The sequence below is a fragment of the Drosophila willistoni genome, chromosome 3R (assembly GCF_018902025.1).
Source record: "Drosophila willistoni isolate 14030-0811.24 chromosome 3R, UCI_dwil_1.1, whole genome shotgun sequence".
In the NCBI taxonomy this organism is placed as follows: Eukaryota; Metazoa; Arthropoda; class Insecta; order Diptera; family Drosophilidae; genus Drosophila; species Drosophila willistoni.
The window spans coordinates 13,005,341-13,019,520 of record NC_061086.1 but is presented as its reverse complement, the minus strand read 5'-3'; the positions used below and the strand labels follow the sequence as shown (position 1 = coordinate 13,019,520).

At 35.3% G+C, this 14,180-nt stretch overlaps 1 protein-coding gene across 4 annotated transcripts in view; it reads right to left on the bottom strand.

The window, feature by feature from the left end:
- Positions 1-14,180, bottom strand: part of LOC6650356 (afadin) — a 50,249-nt gene that overhangs the window by 30,403 nt on the left and 5,666 nt on the right. For all 4 annotated transcript variants that reach the window (XM_023180495.2, XM_023180496.2, XM_023180494.2 and 1 more), the window contains exons 2-5: positions 1,113-1,375; positions 944-1,052; positions 691-884; positions 64-618 (exon numbers count right to left, since the gene is read on the bottom strand). In XM_023180495.2, coding sequence (XP_023036263.1) covers positions 64-618; positions 691-884; positions 944-1,052; positions 1,113-1,217 — 963 coding nt within the window. In that variant the 5' untranslated portion in view covers positions 1,218-1,375. The remainder of the gene's footprint in view (positions 1-63; positions 619-690; positions 885-943; positions 1,053-1,112; positions 1,376-14,180) is intronic.

Genomic DNA, 14,180 nt, shown 5'->3' with positions numbered 1-14,180 from the left:
AAATAAAAATTGCTCATTAAAAAAAATTTTTCTTTAAAATGATATCAATTCTTTCTATTATACCTGAACCAAACAGTAGAGTAGAGGATCTGACTTCTCCAAGCCATATTTGGTCAACATTTCTCTAACTACAGCCTGGGCGCAATCTCGTATGGAGAGTAACAACGTTTTATAGGGCACATCCTGGCAAAGGCTTTCACCGTAGATTTTCAAGGTGCCACCAGTGTCCGGTCCACCGTCACGTGAACGAAATTGTTGCAATTTCTTTTCCAATTTCTGTTGCCGCCGTCGACGCATGACAGCCTCGGGATTTGAGATCGAACGTGTGAATGAGGTTTCTGGCAATTCGGTATATAATTTGCCAGCTACTGCATCTGGATCGCCTACACCACCTGCTCCTCCGGCATGACCGTTCATGTGACTCGAATTGCCGCCAGCTGCAGCTATTGATCCTGCTGCTCCTGATCCTCCACCAAGGCCATTGCCCATACCCGATTGATTGCCATTGGCAAGCGGTTGATCAGAGCTTAGTTTTGCCATTTTCTCTTTCTTCTTTTGCTCCTTCTTCTCTCGTTTCGATAGTTTACGTTTAAAATTCAAATCTGTCTGTTCGATGGGCTGCAAGATAAAGAGATGAACAAGAATTAGTGAAACATTCATTTTGTTTTAAAAATATATTTCTAGACTTACTGTGGTCTTCTGATCGATATTCTTGAGCAGAAATCGACCTTCACGATCGTCTATATGCCAATTGAGCTGCACTAGAAGAGGCTTCTCATCGGCATTTAAACGTCGCTCCTCTCCATTGGCATGGACTTCGTATAGAGCATAATTTGGTACTGATAGCATACGCATATCGGGCCGAAATTTCTCGATTAGTGTGTCTAAAGGAAAATTCCACATTTAATACAATGAATAATCATTTTTAAAGTATGTTACGTACCTATAACATCGGTCACTGTGGCATCGGATGCCACACGTATGCATTTGGTTGCCACTTTTTGTCCAGCATCTTGAAAATAAAATCTCATCACACCATGGAAAAGAAGATTCTGTAAAAAAAAATATAAAAATTATGCAAATACAAATTGATTTCAAGCCTCAATATTTACCTCGTCGGGCTCGGAGAGAGCAAAGAGATCCAAACGATTGGCATTCCATTGTTGTATCACTGAACGTACTGCCTCGCGATCCAACATTTTCTTATCATGTGACATACTGCGGGGAATTGGGGAAGGGATGGATATTTAACTTGTAGTTCTTTTCGGAATGTTTATGGTATTTTGTGACTCCAGTGTGACGTCGTTTATATATTGCCGCTTCTCTGTGTGTGTGTGTGTGTGTGTGTGTGTGTATATTTCTTTGTATAGGCTAACTGTAAACAATAAAGCATAAATTTTTTGGATATAATTAGATTTTAGGTTTACAACTTCCAGGAAAAATCATAAAATAAAAAAAGTACAAAGTTGGCACATCTGTACATACAAATGCGAAATGTAAACAGATGTGAGGTAAACTGAAGAATGAACTTTAAAAATCATGTGAAAGCAGGTGTATATCTAATAAGTATAATCTGAAATACTAGAATTATTTAACTCCAAGACATGGGACGAAGCAGGTTTAGTTTTTCCAATGAATCAAATGTGATTTACAGTATTTCAAATTAAAAGCGACTGTCATTTGAATTAAAGGAAGTCGGCAATTTCTTTGGAAAATTCATAGATACATTATATACATATGTGCAACTGGTAAAGTATAGACATTTTCTTGGAAAATATGTTTAAAAACCATCTTCGTTCAGGTATCCAATAAAGTCATTAATTCTAAACAAATTTTCATATGAAGAAATTATGTATAGAACTTTACAGACAGTTGGCTGGGCTGTTCTCTATTGCAATTCAACCCCCAAAAGGGATATACAACTGAAAGAACCATTGAAATGCAATTTAAAACCTAAAAAGGTGAAATAAAATACCAAAAGTAAAACTTTTTCTGGTTTCGCCTGAATGCACTGCAACAGAAAAAGGACTCGGTTTCGGACTCGAACTAGTAAAAGGTGGTTGATAGGTTTGCTGCTTGGCAACAACAACATACAAATTTCAATGCAATTTTCGTAAGTACAACAACAAAGCACACCTACAACAACAAGAACTTGCTCTCACCCTTTACAACAACAAAAAACACAACGAAACTGTACAAATAGCTTTACTTTTTTTTTTGTTTATAGTAAATGCTTTCAAACCCTTTTGTCGTCTTCAACGTCGAGTCGAAATGCTTCCAAGCAGAACCGTTGACGGTTATTAAACTATATAGAGAAGACACTCCAAAAAAAAAGACAATGAACAAGAAGAAGAAGTCGAAGCATAGAACTTATCATCAGTAGTAGAGTAGATACTTACATACATAGTGTGGGGGTAAAAGTTATTTCAGGCATAGTTCCGCTTCTTGACATCGCTTGAACTTTACTCAAAACGAACGAAAGAAAATTAAAAACACGCCCCAAATACAAAAACAAAATATCTCGAGTTTTTATTTGTTTTATAATGCTATGAAATTTTCTGCCTTGATGAAGTTATTTGTCTGGGGTCGCTACCCATCATTGTCGCTGAGTCTTTTGTGTAATGGAACTTCTAATTGGCCCAGTGCAAGTATGATATGATATATATCTGATACGATCTCAGTGATAATGTTAATGACAATTGACAGTAGAGGGGAAATCATCAGCAGAGAGAAGGAATGGAAGGGAATGTCAATTGAAAGCACTTTCACAAATAGAGCAAAAATAAAAAACAACCAAATAGAAGTTGAGTCTGATCAAATGATTTATTGTAGTTATAAATCTTTCGCATTCCCAAAGCGTATTAAATAATCATAGCAAAATTATACAAAATTATGTGACATGAGATCACTTTCATTCACTTCCCTTACCTTCCCATGAAAGTAGATCTACAAATTTTTAGTTTTTTTTGTTTTTAGGCAATTTGTGTTACAACATTATTAAAAAGACATAAAATTGAAATTGTTGTTAATGTTGTTGCTGGTTCTTTACCCTCATTTGTTGTTGTTGTTGTTGTAGCTAGTGACTTTTCAGAAGATGGCAAAAGATAAAGAACAAAAAAACGTAGAAAACAAAGACAAAAGACAAACGAGCCGGAAAACCGCAAAAAAAGTAAAATAAAAGAAGATTGAAAAAATGTCGCTTTAAAGATAGAGATAGAGAGATACAAAAGATAGCTGAGAAGAAGAGAAAGACGCAAAAGTACCGCAAGTTAAAGAGACAATCAAGAGGAAGACTACAACAACAACAAAAGATGTGGGGAGGTGAATGGACGAGGAACGTCGTCGACCACAATCTGTTTGAATTGGGCGCAGTGCCTCTACTGCCAACTGGGTCTGGGACATGTTAGTATGTAAAATTGTTGCTGGCCTAGGCATAACTAAAATTTTGTTGCTCTTTTTATCTTTTGGTTTTTTTAAGTGTGTTATTTATTTTCATGTGCAGCTGTCTAGTTGGCTGGCTGGCTGAGTGGCTGACTAGCTGGCACCTGCAATAGATGTGAGGTGGGAAAACTTGTTGCCGGTTGCAGTTTTTGTCGGTTGCAATTCGTTTCGGGGTCAGTGGGTTTGTAAAACAAGCGGAAATGGTCAAAGAGAGGAGCGGAGCGACACCTCAAGTCATGTTTACTTTGTTTTTCTTTTTTTTTTTAGAGGAAATGCCTTTTGAAGAAAGCATTTCGAATTGATTCAATTGAAATCCAATAACATCATCTGAACAGTAAGTCAAGTACATATGAACAACACACACACGCACACCCATACACATAAAATGCAATTGTCATAATGACCCCACATAAATTGGACACACATGGAATTAGTTAGAGAAGAACCTCCAATGAATTACATCAGCCTAACTGCAGCAATATGGGGAGGAAAAACAGAGGGAGGATTGGACTGAGTTTCCTCTGTTTCTTGTTGCACACTTTGCTTTGTTTTTTCTTTTTAGTCGATTGGTTTTTGTATTTTTACTGGTTTTGCCTTTTTGCTAGTTCTTTGTTCTTTGATGTGTGCAGTTTTTCTGTGGCTTCTTTTTATTTAATCTGGCGACACTTTTATTTTTACAACTTGGTGGCTCTTTTTAGTTAAACAAATTTAAACCAAAAGCTCAAAATAATATCAAATATTAATGCTCATAATACTGCATTTGCTTTTTATGTGTATTTAAGTACCTATTTAAAGTTAACTGCCAAGAAATGCAATAAAAATAAAGTAAGAAACGAAATTACTTTACAAAATCAAATACTTAATTCAGTTTTTTTACTTTTCCATTCGTCCGTCCGTCCGTCGATCCATCCGTCCGTGCGTCCGTCTGGATCAACGCAAACTCCTCCTAGACCGTTGGAGCTACAGAGCTGAAATTTTGCATGTAGGCTTGTATATACTGCAGGCGTTGTATATCTCGGATTCAGCCGGATCGGATCACTATATCATATAGCTCCCATACAAATGCCAAAGTCACGAACAGTGACGTTTCTCAATAACTTCGTTATTTTCTGAGCTATTGTCGTGAAACTTAGAAACTAAGATTAGAAAGTTTATTGCGCTTATAAACGACTGTGCCGAATTTGATAAAGATCGGGTGACTATATCATATAGCTCCCATAGGAACGATCGGTGGAAAACAGTGACTTTGATCAATATCTTCGTTATTTCCTATGTACGCCGTTCTTTCGGAAACATTAGCCTTTTTAGCTTAAACGTTTTTCCACTTTGATGGCTATAGGTAAGGAAAGAGTTACCAAAATAATTGCAAGGGTATACAAACTTTGACGCGGTCGAAGTTAGCCCCGGCCCTCTGGTTAACTTAAACGTTTGTTCTACTTTGATGGCTAAAGGTAAGGAAAGAGTTACCAAAAATGTTGCAAGGGTATACAAACTTTGACGCGGTCGAAGTTAGCCCCGGCCCTCTGGTTTTCATTCTTTTACATGATATCGAGTCAGCCGATTCTAAAAGGGTTAAAATATCTCATCACTTGACTATTTCTTCTTGTGTGTTTATTTTAATCATTGTTCGTTAAAGTTCCTCAAGTTCCAGCTAACAATGTTACCTTTATTTGTACACTTCTCTCGCTTCCTTCCCCTAAATAGCTGGCATTTAAATGGCAAACTCTTTTGTTTTATAATCCAATTTTACAGTCAACCATTTGCCGGTTGCCGGCCCCGCCGTTTGCTTTGATTTCTTTATGTTTTGCATTTTCTTTACCCTTTTTTCTCTTGTTTATTTAGTATATTTGTTTGTTATACCCTTGCAAAAAGGGTATATTAATTTTGGTCAAAAGTGTGCAACGCATAGAAGGAAGCATCTCCGACCATATAAAGTATATATATTCTTGATCAGCACGACGAGACGAGTTCAAATAGCCATGTCCGTCCGTCCGTCCGTCCGTCCGTCCGTCTGGATCAACGCAAACTCCTCCTAGACCGTTAAAGCTACACAGCTGAAATTTTGCATGTAGGCTTGTATATACTGCAGGCGTTGTATATCTCGGATTCAGCCGGATCGGATCACTATATCATATAGCTCCCATACAAATGGCAAAGTCACGAACAGTGACTTTTCTTAATAACTTCGTTATTTTCTGAGCTATTATCATGAAATTTAATATTGTTAAGTTAATTACACATATAAACGACTATGCCAAATTTGATCAAGATCGGGTGACTATATCATATGGCTCAAATAGGAACGATCTTTCGAAAACGGTGACTTTAGTGAATAACTTCGTTACTTTTGACGCGATTGCTTTCAAATTAAACATTTGTTAGTTTAATATATCTGTTAATGACTGTGCCAAATTTGATAAGGATCGGGTAACTATATCATATAGCTCCCATTGGAACGATCGGTGGAAAACAGTGACTTTAATCAATATCTCCGTTATTTACTATGTAGGCCGTTCTTTCGCAAACATTAGCCTTTTTAGCTTAAACTTTTATCCACTAGGTAAGGAACGAGTTACCAAAAAAGTTGCAAGGGTATACAAACTTTGACGCGGTCGAAGTTAGCCCCGGCCCTCTGGTTTTTTTTTTCTGTTTTCTTGTCGCTCTTTAGTCATGTAACTGTTGTTGTTGTTGCTGTTGGTCGTGTTGTTAAAGGGGTTTCTGCATTAAAAACTGAAATATGAAAACAATTTTCCCCCATTCCCACTCCTTTCATGTGTGAGTATGTACCTACAACAATAAAAAAAAATCACACTGTCCGGTTAACATCTTCTGCCACGAATTGTATATGCCCTAACAAAATTCCCAAAGGGCTCAAAATGAGACAATACATAATAAGCTTAGGTCTTAACTTAACACCGTAATATATATAATCTTTATGTAAGGGTATAAAACAAAAAAACAAAAAACCGGCGTCAAAAGGCATACCAACTTGGTTGTTGACTCTTTTTTTATTATTTCAGTTTTTAAATTTTTTTGTTTTTTTTTTTGTAGCCTCTCTTTTTGTTGGTTTTAAAAAATATGAGTCAAGTTTGTTGCTGTGGTTGCCTCTGAAATTGTAGTTGCTTCTGGGCATGCTTAATTGGTCAGTTGAAAATTGGAATTGGGTTGAAGCGCAAATTTTAATGAGCCCTGCGAATTATTTTCTAGAGGCTTGGATGGCGGGGCGAAGGGGGAGTTAGAGAAGCGAATGTAAATAGACTTAATGACTGTGTGCGTAGGTAGGTGAAAGGAAATAGCGTAATAACACAAAAGAAGTGGAATTGGAACAGAAGTAGAAGTAAATTAGACTCAACCCAGAGAGGAAGTTCTCAAACAATATCAAATGAGTTGAACGTGACTAATGCCTCGACAATAAGAGATATCCATAAAGCAAAATATCGTATGCACAAAATCCTATTATAATAAGGGAAATGTTACAACTTTTGGGAGAAATTTTCAGTCAAACCTTTGCAATACGTTTTAATTGAGATAGAAATTGAAATTTTGATTTTTGGATCTTTTTTTTCTCAATAACTTTAATTTAAGAAGTTGCAACAGGTGTTAAATTCCATTTTTTACACAGGAGAAGTTGCCAAAGATGAAAATTTTAATTTCCGATTTTGAAAATCTTAACAATAAATATGTTGTAGCGATTTATAGTCACTTTAAATCAGTTTCCACTTCATCATTAGAAATTTTGTTTACCAAATAATGGATAAAAATCTTTACCCATGGAAATTTGCATAATGAAACTATGACATTTTGATGGACAAATTAAGAATGCGATAAAATCAACGAATTTATTTATGTAAACAAACAATCAAGATAAGAGATAAATATATATATAATCAGTCAATAACCTGTTGCCAGACAGAAGAAGAAGAAAAGACACATAAATTGTGGCGTGGGACCAAAGGCAAACCAAAACAAATATTTGCCCAAATAAAGAGACCTTAGAAGTGGGCAACTTCATTAATTAACACACTGACGACAACAAAAACATGTGGAAAGAGGGGAGATGGTGGGGAGGTGGGGAAGGGGGTAACAACAAATCAACAAGAAATTTTTATAGTAAACTGAACACACACACACACACACAAACACTTAAACAAGTGAAAGTTGATTAATAGTTTCCGTTTATGGCGAAAAGCGTTTTCTTTTATTGTTTGTTGTTGCTTTTTTTTTTTGTTGATATGGCAAATATTTTGTATTAATATTATTTTGTACTTATTTTTTGAGCTAATTTTTGTTGTTGTATTCAACAGAATAAGCCGAAACAAAGGCCAAAAGACAACTCTGCGTATGAGTAATACATGCAAATTATTAGCTCATTCGCTCTCTCTCTCTCTCTCTTCTCTCCCGTCTCCCTTTCTCTGCCTTTGTCATTCTTACTGGCTTTATTTGTGCATTTTTGCATGTGCGCATAATTCAATTATTCATAAACTTTTAATAAATAGAAATGAATAAATTTTCTGACCTTTTTTACTCTGTCTTTTTCTCCTATGAAATATTCTCACACAAACGAAGCATCGCCGCACCTATGAGACAAATCAAAGCACACAAATTGAAGAGGTTTTAATTTTTTTCTATATATGCAAAATGAGTTGTATAATTAAGTATGCATAGAACACAAATGTTTAACCAATGGAATGGGGGAATGGGGGGGGAGGGGGATGAAGGGGGGTATGGGGGTCTGCTAGGCAATGTCTGGCATGCATAATTATGATTCAATGCAATTGTTTCCATTGTCTCATATCGAGACTTACCAAGTATTTGATTAGTAATCGTGATCGTCTCATAAAAACCAATTGCGTTAAGAAAAGGTGTTTCCACTTCACACACACACCTTACAAATAAGTTTAAATGTCTTACTATCAAGTCGTGCGGCCAACATTTTAGGTGAAATCAGATGCAAAGTGGCTTAAACTCCGGATATCGGAGATGTCGTTAAAAATAAAGCATTTGCAATTGAAGACGACATCTTGTTGTTGGCTTCATTAGAGTAGAGACAATATCTTGCATTTTAGGACAAATATTAAGGAAATTTTGACAAGTTAAAACTGCTCTCCACATAAATTGGCTATAGAATGCCAAACAAAGGGCTCAAAAGGGGGACTTTGTTAAGTTAAATGTCTTTTCTATCGAAACCTTTGTTTTTTCGAGTGCTTAGAAACATAATTTTGCTATATTCGAATTGAATTGAATGGAACTGAAATAAAATAAAACATAATAATGACATAATATTTCCAAGAAGAACTTCAGTAGACTCAAACGCATATATAAATTGTGTATTTCTATTACATTTCAAACTCATCTACAAATATACATATAAGCAATAATTCAAACTGAAAAAAACCTTTAATTAGACAAATCTAATGGTTATAGCTTTAATATCATTTCAAAGATAATGGCTCACACTTATTCATCTCCATTACTCATACATATTAAACGCATGCTTTTGAAATAGTTTAGTTATCCGCTTGATTTCGAGTTTCCATCAACTGAATTAGATTTGTATCTCTTATGAAGATTGCATATTTATGGTTTATGATATTTACGATTAGTATCGCTTTGTTTCCATTTATAATCGGCAACAAACATCGACATTTCATAATCATCTCACACACGTTTGTGGAATCTTAATGAAATGCCATAAGCAATTTGTTTGCTTTTCCTCCGTTTCTAAATTACAATCAGACAAAGTTGAAGTTGAAGCTGTCTCATGTCATAATGCAATGCATTTTAGTTGATAGACACGAGAACCGGTTCGATATGGCGACACACACACCAATACACTAATGCACAAACACACTCGCACTCGGTGGCCGTGTCTCAACTGCAATTCCATTAATCTATCGGTGGTTGAGCAACTGCAACTGCATTTGCATCTGCATCTATATATATATGTCTATATGGTTACGCCCCAAAAACAGTTTTTTGTTTTTACTCCATCAACTTTTTTGTTTTTTAAGCGACCATCAAACATATCTATCTAGCATATGCTCAATATTTGAATGAACTTGAACATGTTTAGGTACATTTGGTTTTCATTTAGACCTTCACTTTCCACTTTTGACCTTCAGGAATGTTGTAATAATGCCATTCAAGTTTGATTTTTATACTAGGACCTAATTTTTTGGCTCAAATTTAAGATTTGACCAACAAATTTAAAGTTTAAGCGATTTGAATGAAATTGATACAACCAAAAGTTGATAAAAACACGAACTGAGTTTTATAAAAGTATTTTTAGAGCAAAGAACAAAATAATAGGCAAAGGAATTTCAATTATCTCGTGTAAAGATAAATATAAAACTTCATTTCAGCCTGATAAGCAAATTTTTAGGTACTTACCCTAAGGCCGGCCATCTCAGTATCGCGTTACCAAAATATCATCTGAATTCGCTTTATGATGCCTAAAGAAAAACTAGGGGGCCAGTTCTAGCTTCGACCGCAGTGAAGCTTGTATTCCCTTGCAGTTTATTTTGTTACCCTTCCCCAACCTTGAAAAGTCGAATGTTCGCGAAAGAACAGCCTACTATAGCATATAGCATGTCATTTCATCACCTGTTTATTTGACAGTCTGTAATATGACAGATATACGGGTATAGTTATCCGATTTTGATCAAATTCGGCGGAGTGAATAAACTGACATTTAAGACAATAGCTATAGTTATCCATAAAAGTCACTGTTGTCGTCCGATATATGATATAGTCATCCGATCTTGTTCAACTTGTATATAGTCCATAAATAGGTATAAAAAACTAACGATTATGAACTTGTCTCGTCGCGGTAATCAAGCTAATTAATTCTGTGCGTTGCAAACTTTTGATGAAAATTAATATACTCTTTTTTTGCAAGGGTATAAAAGAGCGCACCTTATGCTAAATACACATAAATCTAACAGATATAATCTCCTTCGCCTATGTGGTACCTTCAATAAGTTCAATACGTTTACCACCGGCTAAACTTAAGCCTAAACCTAAACCTAAGTTCACAAGATTTAGTTAAATAAAGACATTTAAAATCGAACAAATATTTATGAATTTGGTAAAAAGCTAAATCCCAATTGATGTTTCGTTTGTTACGCCAATTTAAATCTATATCTATTTGACCCACGTCTGGTCCGAATAGATTATAGTATGTACTTAAACTTTCTTGGACTTTCGAATTGTTACAAAAATGACGCATGATTCAGGGAGAGAAACTCTTTCAAAAGTTTCTTTGCCATTTTTTGAAGTTTTTCTCATTTTAATTGAAACTTTATTGGCAATTGTCAATAGTTGTTAGTTTCCTTTAGTTTTTGCCCCCCATTTAAACTTTTTTTTCTTCTCTCTTTTTGCAATGTTTTGTGCATAAAGCGAAGATTTTTATGGGCGTCGTCAAGTGAAAGTTTTCTTTCACAGAGTCAAACACTTTGTGTGTCTGTGTGTGTGTGTGTGTGTGTGTGTGTCCACCATTAGAAGTAAGTACATAAAATTGCAAGGCGACGACAACAAGCACAACATCAAAGCAACACTTCCAAGTAAAGGTTCCCTCATCATTATGATGCTATAATTTTCCCACATTAAATATGCAACAAAAGTTTATAACATTTCTTAATGGGTTGGCTAGTTTAAGCGCGGGGGGTGGTATGGGGTGGTATGGTGCAGCAAATCTGCAGCAGCTCAGAGGGGAAACAGCTCTTAACCGGTTAATTGCTTCCTGGCCTAATTAGGCAAGCTTCAACCAGCAGCTTCAGCATGAACACCGACAACAACAACAACACTTGAACGCTATTTGAGTCGACATTTATATGCAAACATTTTTGTTTTTTTTTTAAAGTATTGTAATGAAAAACTTTGAAAAAAAAAACCAAAACAATATAAAAAACTTCACACTTTTTCTTTTTTTTTTTTTGTTAATTAAACAACAACAGATTTCTCTTTGTTTATAGTTTTATGTGGCTTTTTGGCGTAAACAATATTTTTGCTTTTTCAAGCTTTTTTTGAATAATCATAAAATCTATATTGCTGTTCGAGTTGCATAACTTTAAAATGAGACAAAGCTAAAGCCCCAGCGAAAGAGAGAGAAAGTGATATGTATTACGTAAGGTTTTAAGTATTTCAAATACTGCTAAGCGATGACTAATAAGAATCACAATTTCATTTAGATTAAACTTAATGCCACTTAAAATTTACAATAAAGTTTAATAGGCATTTAGTGCTTAAGCTTAAACTTTATTACTTTACATCCCATTATTCCAAATTGAAATGTCTATAAACCTTTTAGATTAGAATTACTTTAGTTGAAAAGATTTGTATTTCAACTCCCACAAACTTAATGTTAATCAGCACTTAATGAATACTGTTAATACTGAAATAAGTGAGCCAAAATCTTGATTTTTTTAAAAGACCTTTACGAAAGTATTTTCAAGATCCGTCAAAAAGCTTAAACTTTATTAGTCCGGTCCATATTAAAGTGTGCATTTTGTGTTTGGTCTCCTTCTAAGATTAGAATCTGTACAAAAATTGTATCTAAATTTGCATCTATGATCTTTCATCTTATTCTAGTAGACTTCAACAAATTAGCCTTTCTCTTTTAACTAATCTTAGAATGTAACTTTTCTTCTATAAACTTTTGAATGGAGATCGACTTCTTCGAACTGTTGAGCCAGATTAATATTTCCGTTCCTGTTCCTAACTATTCCGTACGTATACCTTTCCGTATCATATACTTGGCCACATTAACTCACAAGTATCTTTTGCGATTTAAAAACGTTAGCAAGGAAGAATCCTTGCATCAAATTTTGAATATTTTTTCGATTATACACATATAATCAATGGTTAAGGACATTTTATCCCCTATTTCTTTTCTTTCACTCATTTCTTTGCGAGATATACATATTACATATGTATGTATAGTGTTGGGATCGGACTGAGCACAAGTTGTTTACTTAGAATCATTCGTAACTGTCCTGTTATGGCTGCTAATTGAACCCAAGTACAAGTAATCCCTCACTTTAATTTGTAGAAAATGGATTTTGATCATTATTTCATGACTTATTACTTTATATATTTTTAGATTATATCATTATTGTATACCTCTTCAAATGATCCTTCTAATCTTTGTTAAAGATGTTGTTTTAAATATATTTCTTGATGATCCTTGTTTTTTGAGTTGTTTTGCTTCCTCTTGAGAGGTGTGATGTTTAGTAAATTTCCCAAAGATTAGCAATCGTCATGTTCCGCTCCAGGCACAGACACAAATGAAGGCAACAGCAGCGCAACCGAAACTTATGCAAGGCAAGCAAAAAAAAATCTCAAAAACTGCATAAATTGAGCCAGCTGCTTCTGTTTATGTTGACCCACAAAATACTTGGTCGTTGTCGGTTGGCGGCGGCGGCGGCGGATAACATCTTTGTAATTACTTGTAAACTAAGTAAAGATGCCAAGCATGAAATTTGCAGCTGGTTTTTTGGATTTTGCTGATGTGTTGCGTTGTTGCGGCATGTTTTGCTTTTGCCGCTAGGTGCAAAATAGCCCGAAAAAAGGTAATCAGCTGTCGCCGCAGCAGAAGCAACAAACCGCCAGACAAAATAATTAGTTTCAATGAGTGTTAGAGCAGCGGCACTCGACAAACATTCCGACAAACATTCCGACAGACAGACAAACAGTCAGACAAACAGAATGACTGACATTAAGTTCACATTATGCATTCAAGGAATTTTGCAAAAAGAAGGAAGGAAGAAGACACTCCGATTCGAAATTCTTCTCAGTTGTTCTCGACTTGTTGTCAAGCCGAAGTTTTTGTTAGGGGTGGGTCCATCTAGTAGATACAATCCCCGACAATCCACACACACACTCACCTTTCTGTTACCCAATACGGAATAAATTTATTGAGGTTATGACTTTGAAATACCCTGTAAATATCATTCGGAACAGAAAAACTTCAATAATTAGGCTCAAGAATTCCTCTTCCTTTGGTACTATCCGGGGGCCCCTTTTCATGACTCCAACGACATCCTGAACTCTGAGGTCGGAATTTAATGTTTAAGTTGTTGCTATGTAAACAAAATAACTACAATGAGCTACATACATACATGTATATGCATATGCATAACCATTTGGCTATATCAAACAAAAGCAATAGCAATACATAACCTCAAAAATAAGCACAAATTCTTATTATTGCACTTTTAAGTTGGAATATCTCATAAATAGGAGAAAATTATACTTTTGTTGCTGCTTTGGTCTCATTTTTGTCGTTCCATTCAGAAAGCAATAGAAAGTTCTTATTGCTATTAACAAGAAAACATGTGCTTTTGACCAAATACTCCGACAGATTGAAGACAGAATGGCAAAAGCGTTAGCAAATGTTTAATTCATTTATCTTATTTCGATGACGTCATATGTAGATAGATATACCCAAACGGATGTTTTTTTATCACAGGGTATAAAATACTATTGTGAGGGGCTGCAATCCCAGGTACAAACAAAATCAAGATCAAATGCAAAGCAGGTAGCTAGCTGAGAGCACGCACACTCTCACAAACACACACACACACGCAGAGGTAGACAAAAAGGATCGTCGAAAAGGTATGCGGCAATGCGGCGGCTTACGGCGGTAAATGCCTTGTGCACTGGCCCAGAACGTGGTTGGAAAACTGTTTTTGTTTTTCAGTATATATATGTATATATATTTTGTTTTATGAATTATACCA